The sequence below is a fragment of the Ictidomys tridecemlineatus genome, chromosome 4 (genome assembly GCF_052094955.1).
Source record: "Ictidomys tridecemlineatus isolate mIctTri1 chromosome 4, mIctTri1.hap1, whole genome shotgun sequence".
NCBI classification, from domain to species: domain Eukaryota; kingdom Metazoa; phylum Chordata; class Mammalia; order Rodentia; family Sciuridae; genus Ictidomys; species Ictidomys tridecemlineatus.
The window spans coordinates 22,129,914-22,143,040 of record NC_135480.1 but is presented as its reverse complement, the minus strand read 5'-3'; the positions used below and the strand labels follow the sequence as shown (position 1 = coordinate 22,143,040).

The 13,127-nt window shown below is 46.3% G+C and overlaps 1 protein-coding gene across 2 annotated transcripts in view; it reads left to right on the top strand.

Moving 5' to 3' along the window:
* The first annotated feature begins 3,844 nt into the window (after nt 1–3,844).
* Ext2 (exostosin glycosyltransferase 2) overlaps nt 3,845–13,127 on the top strand; it is a 143,928-nt gene continuing 134,645 nt past the window's right edge. The window contains exons 1-2 of one of the 2 annotated variants that reach the window (XM_005330038.4): nt 3,845–4,033; nt 12,236–12,801. In XM_005330038.4, the coding sequence (XP_005330095.1) occupies nt 12,266–12,801 (536 nt within the window). In that variant the 5' untranslated portion in view covers nt 3,845–4,033; nt 12,236–12,265. The remainder of the gene's footprint in view (nt 4,034–12,235; nt 12,802–13,127) is intronic. The other variant, XM_078046192.1, reaches the window with a different exon arrangement.

Below are 13,127 nucleotides of genomic sequence, written 5' to 3'. Positions count from 1 at the left end.
AGCTTCTCAGCTGCCCCCACCCCTGCTGAGGAAAGCTGACTCAGCTGGGCACAGAGTGCTCGCCTGTCCTCCCTGCTACTCAGGAGGCTGAGGCTGGAGGATCTCCTGAGCCCATGAGTTCAAGGTCAGATTGGGAAACAATGCAAGAGGCCACTTCAAAAAGACAAAGAAGAAAACATAGACTCTGACTCTTAACTTCTTCTTTAAGACAACAGAAGTGAAACCAGTACTTCTATTCTCTAATCCATGTTATTTTTTAGTTTGTTTTCTCCTTCTGTTTTGATCTGCCACTCATTCACTCCTCATTCTTCTCCCCTGTCTTTCTTGGAATACTGAAGGTGTGCGGACCCAACACTGGGGGAATCACATGCCTCATTTCTGACTCCACAGCTGACCCCATTTTCCTCTATTTTCCCAAATGGGAGATTGAGTTTAAAGAGAGTGACCGATGGCTGAACTGTCCAGAGGTCCAGCCTCAGCGCCAGGTGCAGGCAGAGTTGGTGTGGGTTGCACACTGTGCTCTTTCCAGGTACCAAACCAACTCTCAGCATCGGTTTATTTCTCTGTTCTCTCTTAGATATTTCCGGATTGTTAAATTATCTTCTACTTTTTTTTGTAAATTGAATACCCTGTTTTTTTCCTTCTGTTTGTTATCCTATATATTATAACACATACGTATAACTCACTAGTCTAAAATTAGTCTCTTTACTTTTCTCCCAAAGATAAGAGCCTTAGGATACCAATAATCCCTTATAAACTATAATCCCTGGCTATTTTTGTTGTCCCTTTTAATTCTGCCTTTTTTACTGAAAAATCTTGGTTTATATAGGCAATGTTTGCTTTGATTTGTCACATATTCATTTCATACATGTAAGTCTTCCATTTGGGATCACTTTCCTTCTGTCTGGAGTATAACACTTGAATGTCCTTTGGTGATGCTCTTAGGATTTGCTTCTCTAACATGTCTATACTTTACCTCTTTTTGAGAGAGAGTTTTACTGGGTATAAAATCCTAGGTTCATAGTTACTTTCTGACTTCTGAGATTCCAATGGAGTCTGTCAGACCGTGGCTCCTTCAAAGGACATCTGTCCCCTTCTCCCAGTGCCTTTAGAAGATATGCCCCGTCACTGATTCTATACAGTATCACTACTGCATGTTGAGATAGACTTATTTTGATGTATCTTTTTTTAAGAGAGAGAGAGAGAGAGAGAGAGAGAGAGAGAGAGATTTTAATATTTATTTTTTAGTTTTTGGTGGACACAACACCTTTATTTTATTTTTATGTGGTGCTGAGGATAGAACCCAGTGCCCTGCGCGTACCAGGCAAGTGCGCTACCACTTGAGCCACATCCCCAGCCCCTATTTTGATGTATCTCATTCTAGATATACTCAGATGCTTGCCTTTGTAGCTTTCATCAGCTCTGCAAGCTCCCCAGCCTTTACTGTCTCACCAGATATTGCTTCTGCCCCCCTCTCCCACTTTTCTCCCTCTGGACCTGCTCCTATTCATAGGAGAGACTGGCCTGCTGCCTGCATGCCTGTTTATTTATTTATTTTTCTTCTTCCTAAGTTTCTGTGCTACATTCTGGGTAACTTCTTTTGGTCTTTCTTTCAGTTATTTCAGAATACATTTTTAGTTATATCTAACTTGTTTTGGTTTTTTTTGAGTTTTAAATTTTAGCAGATATATAATTTTGTTTATTGAGGTTCTAAACATTATTCTATTTTTTATTTTTAAACTATTTTTTATTTTTAAGACAGAATAAACACAATTGTTTTGTATTTCAAATAGAGCCATCTCTCTGTATCTGCAGAGACTAATTCCCGGTCCCACATAGGAAAATCTGCAGATGCTCAGATCCCTTACAAAAATGGCAGAGTCTTTGCATGTAACTTACACAGACCTCCCTCTGTACTTTAAATAGTCTCTATGTTCCTTATAAAACCCAATGCGATGAAAATGCCACCTAACTAGTGGCTATGCTGCATTGTTGGAGAATTATGCTCAGGAGATAATAATAATATCCAGGGATAAGTCTGTGCCTGTAGCTTCCAATATCCCAGCTTCTATTCCTTCTCCCCGCGAGTCACCTGCCTGGTTTGTAGTCCTAGAAATGTCGCTCTGCTGTTCTCACCTCGCTGGGCTGTAGAAGGCTTGCTGCTTCTGACTTCTTCTCCTTGAGACATGCCCCTTTTTTCGTGATTTTTTTTTTCTTCTTGGAATGCCCTTTTCACCTCTTGACTTGGCAGAATCCTAAATGTGTCTGAGACCAGCAAAGATACCCCCTTCTGACTGAAATCATTTTAGATCTTTCCAATTGGATGCACTCTCCTTCTGTTTTCAACCCTGTGGCATTGGTTTCTGTTCTCTTATGCCACTTTCCACTCTCTGCTCTGAGTAATCTCCCTTGTGTGTTTGTCTCATTTCTAGTTGGCTCCTCCCAGCACCTGGCACCCTTTATTCAATCCACAAACACTGATCGCTTACTGTGTGCCAGGCATTATGCAAGTTTGGGGTTATTAAAAGCCAGTGGAACAGGCAGGGTTCCTCAGAGTGCGTGTGTAACACAGTTATTGATCACAGCATGTTCTCCTTTAATGAAACAACAGATGGTTGATTGCAAACATGTATGTTTTGAAATAGAGATAAATACAAAGAAGATCACGATGAAGAGCCCACAATCTCCCAGCCAAAATAACTAGTGTTGAACTATTATAAAAAGTAAAGCCAGTGTTAATGGGAATGTATACCACTGGTGGTGGCTACTGCTCCCCACCTTTTCAGTTCTCCTAGGGTTGTATGTGTGCTAACTTTCCTATCATGGGGGCGGGGGTGTTGGGGGTGTGGATTTGGAGATCAGAGCCATCAGATGTGGGAAAGGAGGGTGTGGTGTGGGCTTCCCAGCTCTCCCATGATGTCATTCCAGTCTCTAGATCTGTGACAAGCAGGCATTAAGTCCAGACTATTCCTGAAGTCATTTCTGCTTCTAGAAGCCTCAAATAGAGCTCCAGATCTCTCAATGAATAAGAGTAAGCTGTCAGTGACAACTTCCACCAGATGGCGCTAAGGTGCAGCTGGAACCTAAGGATTAGGCTCCTGCAGCCAGAACCAGAACTCCCACCAGGCAGCAAACAGGCCCAGTGGTGTTGTTTCATGCATCTCTCAATAACATCACTCTGTGTTTTTATTTGTGTTTTCAGACTCTATTGACTTCCTTGTAACAGGTTTTACTGTGCATTTATAAGGCTGGGTCACGTGAATAATACAGAAATTTAATGAAAATGCCTGCATTTCTGCCTACACAATTGCTGAAACTGCTCAGTTGTTTCTTAAATTCCTTGGAGAAAAAATTATTATTCAAATATCTGAACATAAGCAACTGCTTACATATTTTATCTCTTCTGCTTTTGCATATACATATTTAACCTAAAAATGATTATATCTGTTGTTTGGACCATGCTGTTGTATTAAGACGTATCCTGGCAATATTTTCTTATCCACACACTATTACATTATTTCATCCAAATCAAGTCCTATAGGTTATTTTTGTTCCTTCCAATATTTTGCTATTGATACATATTGAGAATAGTGTCCAGGATATTTGATATTTGCAGGATAGTTTCCTCCAGGAAAGTCTGCACACTCCACAGCACTAATTATACTCAAAGATTATCATCTTTGACGGTTTTTACAGATGGAGTGTGGTGTCTAGTTCTTTGTGTGTGCATCTTCTCCAGCTGAGAACCAGGCTCAGAGACCTAGGAGCCTGTGGGGAAGAAGCCCCGGCGGTGCCCTGACTCCTCCTGTCCAGCAGAGGGCGCGGCCCGGCCGCTCCCGCATGCGCAGTGAGCGGTGTGTCAGATGCCGGGGAGCCTCGCAGCCGGCGCGGTGTTCCCAGCTGGCTCGCGCAGACCTGGCCCTGGCGGCGGCCCCCACCTCCCCGCCTTCGGACCCGGGCGGCCGTGGCCCGCGCCCAGCGGCATGAGCCGGTGACCGAGCGCGAGGCCGAGCGGAAGGCAGCCGTGGCTGAGGTGAGCGCGGCGCGCAGGGGCCTGGCCCCGGGGTGGGCGCGCGGGCAGCCAAGGCCCGGGGAAGGCCACCCCGAAACGACTTCCGTCAGTGGGGACGCTAGGATTCTGGCACCCGCTTCCGGGCTGCGCCGACGCCGCTGGCCTCCCCACCGGTCCCCCTCGCGCGCTGCCCCTGCCAGGCCTCTCTTTGCTCCCGCACCCCTCCGACTCCTGGCTCCCGGCTGCCGCCCCTCAGGCCGAGGCCTTGCGCCCCTGGGTGCGCCCGGCGCACTGCTGCGCTCCTGGGCAGGGCTCGCACCCCGCGGAGGGTGGCCAAGGGCGTGCTGGCCCTGGGCGTCGCCTGGAAGCTCAGAGGCCTTTGGAGCTTTGTGCCGGTGGTGGGAGCAGATCTCGGAATAGTGTGGAGACTCCAGGAGTTGCTTGGGGAATCGCTCCTCCAGGAGGGTCCTGTGCTTGTTTGTCCTGAGATAGAAATTATCTAACTTTTCTTGTAAGTGAGTTAATTGTCCTAAATACTTCAACTGGCCTTGGTTTATATGTTTCAGAGCTCAAAGTCTATTCATGGTAATAAAATATACGATTCCATTTCTATCACTCTTCCCTTTCCCAGACGCAATCCTCCTGGTTGCGAGCCTGTGCCGGTGTAAATGGACAGTGGGCTCTAGAGCTAGACGCCTGCTGTGTTTGGGATTCTAACTTTGACATTTTCTAGTTTTGTCCTATTGGACAAGTACTTGCCTTTACTTTCTCCATCTGTAAAATAAGGGCAGTATTCGTTTGTCACCCAGCAGTGTTATGAAGATTAAATAAATTAACACTAATAAAGTGCTTGAAACAGACCCTGGCGTGTAGTAAGTGCTCAGTATAGTTACTGGTTATTTAGTGGTATTCATTGTATTAATTACATTATCATTTCCACAATTAAAAGGCACAGTTCTTTTAAATTGGAAACCATTTTTAGAGGCAGTTAGCCATAGTGTAATTGTAAAGAATCATCAGGCAAGGCAATGAATTGTGGATTTTCCTGCTTTTGCTCATATTTGGTTCCTTTGGTTTTTGGAGCAGATTGATTAATTTCTAGTGTGGCAGTGGTCCTGGAAGGCTGTTTGGGCTTCTCTAAAAAGGTTAAAAAGATAAGAAATTGCGATTCGAAAAGTTGGACTCAGCTGGGTGTGGTGGTACATGCATATAATCCCAGCAGCTCAGGAAGTTTGCAAGTTCAGCAATTTAGTGAGGCCCTAAGCAATTTAATGAGACCCTGTCTTAAAAATAAAAAAGGCTGGGGGGGGGAGGGGGGAGGGGATGTGGCTCAGTGGTAAAGTGCCCCTGGGTTAAATACCTGGTACCAAAAATAAAATTAAATAAAAATAAAAATGAGTAAAAGGATTGAATATGGTCTGAAACACAGAAGAAATGCTGTTCAGGCAAATTTTTGGAATAAATAATTCCAGGAACAGAAAATGCATCTCATCTTGACAGTAGCTTGGGGTTAAAGGACTTTTCCAGTGACTCAGTGCCCAGAAGACTCAGCTATCCAGAAGATTCCAGTGTTTTGCAGGGATGCATTTGATGTTTTTAAAGGAGGGTGAAGTTTGCAGAGCTTTGATTTGAGATTCCGTTTTTGATCCAGATTGCCGTTATGTGGAACAAACATTTATTTGCAGAAGTTTCCTTTCTTTCTGTCCCCTTCTGGGCCTGTGACTTCTTGCTGGTTCTGAGCGTTCTCTTGGAATGGAAAGATGACAGCTCATTTCCTTGGTGATGGTTTTAGAGGTATCCATCTTCCTGTACTTCAGCATGCAAAAACTCCTGTGAAAGTTGGTTCTGTATGTTATAGAGGTGCAGCTGGGATGCCCCGAGTCGGAACATCATGGGTTCAATCTAGGCAGGAAGTTTTACATAAGGGAGGCAGTTCAGCACAAGTTTGTGAGGGCAGGTGCAGGGAGCAGGGATGTTCTTTGGATGTGTTTATGTGTGATGGGTAGTGGGAGAGGAGGTGTTTAGGGGTGGGTACAGAAAATTCAGAAATAGCTAGCCTTTTTCTCCCTTTTGGAAACTTTTTCCAATTCAGCAAAGACAAAAATTAGAAGCCCTCACCATGTAATAACTCAAACCTGTGTGCCAGTGGAACTGAGGAGGAGAGATTTGTTCATGTAATGAGTGTTTACGTTCTGGACTTGGTATTAGCTGGGGGATACTGAACAAGACTCACTGCAAGAAAATCACAACCAGTAGGGGAGACAGACTTGCAAGTATGTAACTAAGGTAACACTGGAAGTGCTGTAATGGAGTGTGCAGAAGGTAGGTGGCTTCTCAGAGATGGTCTCCAGCTCCCCGGCTTTCATGTCTCACCCCCCATTTCTTTTATCACAAATGCTTACTCTGCCCCAGGTGTTTGCCATAGCCTCAGTTTTTATTCTTCAGAGGCTGATGCAGACTCTTGGGCATTTGCTTAACTGTGAAGGATACTCAGGAGCGGGGAGGAGTGTGCATCTAAGGCTGGGCTTTGGTGGGGAATGCCCTGGCTTCCAGTGCATCTGAGGTATGTTCTGCTTCAATCTGCAGGGGTTCCTAGCCAGGCTCAGCTCTGTTTGCCTGGCTCAGTATGGTGACCAGCTCAGTCGAGTATCTTGAAGGCTTTCTGTTCTTCCCTGACACTCCTCCTTATTCCCTCACTCTAGCTGTCTGGATCCACCTACATGGGCAAGCCATCCAGGTCCAAGATGTTTTTCTTAGTTTGGCAGACCACAGACTAAGGCAGTGGCTCCAGAAAGCAGGCCCTGAGAAGAGTACTTTGAAACTGAACCCTTCACCCTCCGGTGGCAGCAAGGACCCCTTTATCAGTGGCAGTGAGAGGCTGGAAACCCCTGGTGCTCTCTAGTATCACAACTGTAAGACTCTCAGGATGGAAGTTGGGAGGAGATCCAGGTAGGAAGCAAAGCAGTGGCCAGCACGGTACTCTAGCACTGAGGGTGTGTGGCCAGCGGTGGTTGTGAGGAGGGAGGGGTTGGCTGGCTCCTGTTGCATCCATTAGAAGCCTTGGGTTAAGAGAATGCTGGGCTCAAGTCAGCCAGATGTCAACCCCGTGCAGCGTAAAAGACAGGAGTCTCTGCAGCCCTCTCTCCTGCAGCTGGAGGACAGACTGAAGTCAGGCCCAGAACTGAATCGTGATTGTGGCAGAACTCTAAAGGAGGCTGAAGGCGCAGCTCTCACTGGTCACCTCTTCTACAGCAGGGGCTGTGAGAGGGGAGAAGCACCAGGATGGAGAGACTGGGTGGAGGCGCTGAGAACTGTGAACTCCTGCTCTGCCTTAGACCCGGGGCCAGCAGAGCTCCTGCCCTCCGTGGCAGAGGAGAGCAGCCTCTTCTAGCTTGGCAAGGGCAGAGCCCTCACTGAGGTACCAGCTTCAGGACCAATGCTTGTCGTCCTCAAGATCTCCCTCTCATCTCAACATGACCTTAACCGGGAGGCCTGCAGGCCCTGGCTGGCCCTGGCTAATGTGGACCAGTAGGTACCTGGGGTACATGTGGAGCAAATCTTCTACAAGTGGGGTGGGGGGAGAGTCTGTTACCATGGGAGCGTTGTCTCATGATCAGGGTTTAAGGACCTAGCAGGACAACTGCTTGAGGCCTGCACAAGACAGTGATGTGTACTAGTGGTTCCCACCTGGCGCGGTTTTGTCTCCTCTGGGAGGTTTGGCGGTGCCGTAATTGGCAGCGAGGCTGGACTCACAGCCTGGCAGGCAGTCTTGACCCATTGTTCTGCTAAGAGAGCATGGTGCTCATGAGGGCAGTGTAGGTGGGCAGCCAGTTAGGGTCTTGCCTGATTGTTTAGCCTGGCAGAATCAAGGGCTGGCAAGTAGAAGCTGAGATAGAAAGATCACCTGGTGTTCTGACGTGAGCCAGAGCTCAGACCCATGTCCCAGGGACTAAGGGGGAGGCTAGGTCTCTCTGAAAAAGGACCTTGTAACATCCCTGCCAAGTGTAGACCAGCACCCCCACCCTTCTGAAAGGGAACTGCAGCTCTTTATCAGGACAACTGTAGAGGGGGGAAAGGATAATGTCCAGACCTTTAGAGGGCTGTGCAGTACAGAGTTGGAGCTGATCCTAGGACCAGACAACCCCTAGCAAGAATGGATGGGAGCTGCAGGTAAATGCTCTAGCTTCCCAGCCTCCTAAGGGCCAGCATGGAGCCCATGTGGTCGTCAGAAGGCCTTTAGCTACCTCTACCCACAGCAGTAACCAACTACTGGCTTTCCATTGCTCCCCATCTCTCTCCTTGTTTCCTCATTCTGGCTTTCAGAGATCACTTTCCAAGCAAATAACTACTTGCATGCCTTACCCTGGCTTTGTCTCTGCTGACCTTGAACTTGAGAACCTTCTGCCTCCATCTCCTAAGAAGTGCAGACTATAGGCATGCACCACATGCACCACTGTAGCCAGCTTTATTTTTTGAAAAAGCGTTTAAATAATAATAATAATAATAATAATTATTATTATTTTGGGTTTGTTGTGATTATCTTTTTTATAGTTCATGAAAACTAGTAAAATTTGTATGCGGATACTTTTTTTTTTTTTTTCGGGTTACCGGGGATTGAACTCATGAGCACTCAACCACTGAACCACATCCTTAGCCCTATTTTGTATTTTATTTAGAGACAGGGTCTCGCTGAGTTGCTTAGGTCCTTTCTGAGTTGCTGAGGTTGGCTTTGAACTTGCAATCTTCCTGCCTCAGCCTCCCAAGCTGCTGCGAATTTTCTTTTTCTTTTTGGTGTTTTATTTCACAGTGAAACCAAATGATTTATTTGTGCTAAATGAATGGAAATACTTTCCTCTATTCCTCTATACTTATTTTCTTTTCCTCTAAGCAATACAGTATTTTGTGGCTATTTTGCTAAGATAGTCCTATAATGTTCCTCTCAAATAGTATTTTCTAATAGTATTTTGCACTTTTAAGATACTTATTCAGGCTCTTAGGAGAGCACATTAAAAGGGAAACCACATTGGTTCTGTTACAATCCCATTGCCCCCTACAGCAAACATCAAAGACCACATCAGCCACTGGTGGGCTGGACACTTATGGGCTCATGTTAGAGGGGCCAACTTCTGGAGATCAATATTAAGGATAAAGGAAAGAATTACACCTTACAGGCAAGAATTATCCATCCCATGTATGTGGAGAAGATACAGCTGTCTGATTGGTTACTTTAGACTATCCGGTTTACAAGAGACATGGGTGTGGATTTAGATTGAAAATAACTTATAAAAAGTGTATCTGTAGAAAGCTCTACTAAAGTATAGGATAATATCCAGACGTGTTGAGGCTGTTGAGTTAGGGTCTGAGCTGATGCTAGTACCAGGCAACCCCTAGCCAGAGTGAATAGGAGTTGTAGGTAAATGCCCTAACTACGTCTGGGGACACAACACACACCTGCTCTGTGTGTGGTAGACACTGATTCATCCAGCTTCCCACTCTACACTGAAAGTTAGATTTTCAAAGGCCTGAGTTTTAGTGCTGAATTCTTGGTATGTTTGGTAAACAACATTATAATTGGAGGTAGGTTCATGGAAAAACAAAAAAGACATCCTTTTTGTTTTATAAACCTAAAAACCAGGAAAATGAAACTCTGAGACTATCCGAAAGTTTCACATTTTTGCTGTATCGCTGAGTACATACAGCGAATACTCCAGCAGGGAATGAGTGTGCAGTAGATTCAAGGAGAACACTGATAGATGGTCATGGGATTAGTGTGGTGAGCCATAACAGTGGCTGTGCTTCCAGCCAACATTTATAACAGGAGCTGGGAAGCCTAGACAATCTGTCAGATCCACATATGCCAAGGAAGCAAGCCTTTGGCATTGAATAGATTGGCTTTGATGGACATGTCCCGGCTTGAAATTCAGACAAAGCATGTACATAAGGATCCTTTTACTGTTCCCTTAATCCAGTTTCACTGTGTGTAAAAATAGCATTTTTCAAACTGGGTGCTACAACTGATCTTATATGTTAGGGCCCAGATTTATAAAAAAGCAATAGTATAGCAGAATAGGAAAGTAGAGGATTCATTGCATGTGTTTCCTGTATGCTAGGGTTAAATGCCATTTTATGAAACTTATTACAATACACACATGTCTGTGTTGGGTGACAATATTCAATGTACTTCATGCTCCAGGTTTTAGGTAGAAAAAAAGATTGAAAACTACCGTGTTGTTTAATATTAGGAAAGGTTTCAGACATGATTGCACAAAATAAGCACCTGAGGAGCTTGCTGAGTGACTGATTCTATGACCCAATTAGACTATTAAGAACAAGCTCCAGTCGTGGGCCAGGGAATCTGCTTTAACATACTCCCTGTGATTCTCACCCTTGGGATGTTTGGGTGCCACTGATTGGTGTATGAGTGGCCCTTGTGAGTTCCTTGGGAATTTTTGCATGTGGGCCAGTAGAGAGCAGCTCCTGGCATGCATTTGTCCTCACCTCTCAGCACTTTCTCTAGGAGGGATACACAGAGTTGCAGGGAAGCCATATCATAGGGTAGGCCTGGAGGTGGTGGGGCCTAGGGGCAGACTGGGAATGTCCTGCTGGTTGTTAGAATGACAGATGTGAAATAGCTCTATGCTCATATTTCTATTATAGAATCAAGTTAGCAAGTGGGGTGTAGTAGTGCATGCCTGTAACCCCAATGACATGGGAGGCTCAGGCAGGAGGATTGCAAGTTTAAGGCCCGCCTCAGCAATTTAGTGAGGCCCTAAGCAACTTTTGATACTCTGTCTCAAAATGAAAAATAAAAGGGGCTAGGGGTGTAGCTCAGTGATTAAGCACCTTTGGGTTCAATCCCCAGTACCCCCCTCCCCCCACTAATCAGCATATGTTGAATGGCTATTGCTTTTTCCCCAATTATGAGAATTGTTAAGCTTAAAATTCATGAACACATGTACACTAGCCCATGACAAGCTAATTCCTTGATATGTTCCAAATCATGGTCTCAAGAGAGATCAAGTTGAAATCATTCATGACTTTCCAGCACCTTTTACTCAAAAAGCTAACGATGATTACTGTCATCAAGACTGGGCTGCCCTTAGCCAGGGGCCATGAAGCAGTAGTGCTGTGTGGGCGGTGTGGGGAGAGCTTCATTTGTCCTGAGCGAAGTGAGAGTCTGAGCCTCTCAGTGTCTTCCTGTTACAGTCAGCTGTCTCACAGATCAGTGAGTGGAGTGGGACCCTTGTGTAGACTGGGCTTTGACACGCGGAATGCCAAAGTGGCTTGTCCAAGTCAGTGGTAAGTCAGTGACATGATGTAGTCACTCTGCAGGCTCTGCTCTCCACACAGCATCTAGGCATCACAGCACCTAGAGAGTGGGCTTGGTGAGGAGCTTGGGTTGTGCTCTTCAGGGAGCTCCACATTTTCAGCTGAGGATGAAACGTCTTTCTTTAGTCTCAGCCCACGATGCTTGTTGGCTGTTCTGGTATTTACCTACTGCTGTGTAGGAAACCACCCCAAAACTTAGTGACTTAAAACATCCGCCACCAGCTCATGTCCCCTGCTTCTGCAGTCTGCACAGAGCTCCCCAGCGGTGGCTGCTCTGCTCTGCAGGATTTCGGCTGGATCCTCCTGAGGGCACTTGGGAGCTCGGCTTCCTCCTAGGCTTCCTCCTAGTGTGACTGCTGGAAGAGCTTAAGGGGACAGAAGCAGAGGGTGTGGGGTCTCTGAAGGCCTGGGCTCAAGCCTCAAGTGTCACTTCTGCCACCTTGTTATGCTCAGAGAAAATCATAATTAGCCCAGTTTCTGGGGGGGGAGTTCTATCTTTTAATTGCAAAAGTGTCACACACATTTGTGGACAGGAGGAGTGTTCACTGTGCCTTTGGAGAGGGGTCCACTGCACTTTCCCCTCTCTCCTCCCTCTTCCTCTCCCTCCCAGGATCTTCCCTGGCCTGTTCGTTCATTCAGTCCTTCTTCCATCTAAATGTGCCCACTCTAACCTCCACTATCAAACATCAACATATATTTTGTTTAAAGACTAAAGATCTTCTCTGATACCCTTTGTGCTTTTCCAGTGCTTCCGAATGGTGTTTTCACATCTGTGTAGGAAACCACCCCAAAACTTAGTGACTTAAAACCATATTACAGTTTTTTCCTTTAAACAAGGACGTCATTTGCCACACTAAGTGCTTGATTTTTCTTGTTTCTCTCCCTGGTGACCAGGAGTGTGAGGAAGAGGCTGTCTGTGTCATTATGTGTGCGTCGGTCAAGTACAATATCCGGGGTCCTGCCCTCATCCCAAGAATGAAGACCAAGCACCGAATCTACTACATCACCCTCTTCTCCATTGTCCTCTTGGGCCTCATTGCCACGGGCATGTTTCAGTTCTGGCCCCACTCCATCGAGTCCTCAAATGACTGGAGCGTGGAGAAGCGTAGTGTGCGTGACGTGCCAGTGGTCAGGCTGCCAGCCGAGAGTCCCATCCCTGAGCGAGGGGACCTCAGTTGCAGAATGCATACATGTTTTGATGTCTACCGCTGTGGCTTCAACCCAAAGAACAAAATCAAGGTGTATATCTACTCTCTGAAGAAGTATGTGGACGACCTTGGTGTCCCGGTCAGCAACACCATCTCCCGGGAGTATAATGAACTGCTCACGGCCATCTCAGACAGCGACTACTACACCGACGACATCAACCGGGCCTGCCTGTTTGTGCCCTCCATTGATGTGCTCAACCAGAACACACTTCGCATCAAGGAGACAGCGCAGGCACTGGCCCAGCTCTCCAGGTACCACACTTAGAGGGCCAGTGCCTGGGATAGGAGCACTTCTCCTCCTGAGCTGGCCTCCCTGTGCTGTCTTCTCTAGGAGCAGGCAGTGGGCAGTGGGCAGTGGGCCGGTGGTGGTAGGGTGAGGCAGTCCTCATCTCCAGGGCCACTGCCGTTGTTCCCAGCTTCGTAGTTTGCAAACCAAGGATGGTTCTTCTTCCCATGCTTTTCCTTAAAAAATGTAAATACACTGCCCCCCGCCTGTCCCAAGCACTGACAGACACACATTTATGTTAAATAGCAAAAGAAGAATGTAGGATTAATTCTATAATTCTGCCTCTAAGAGG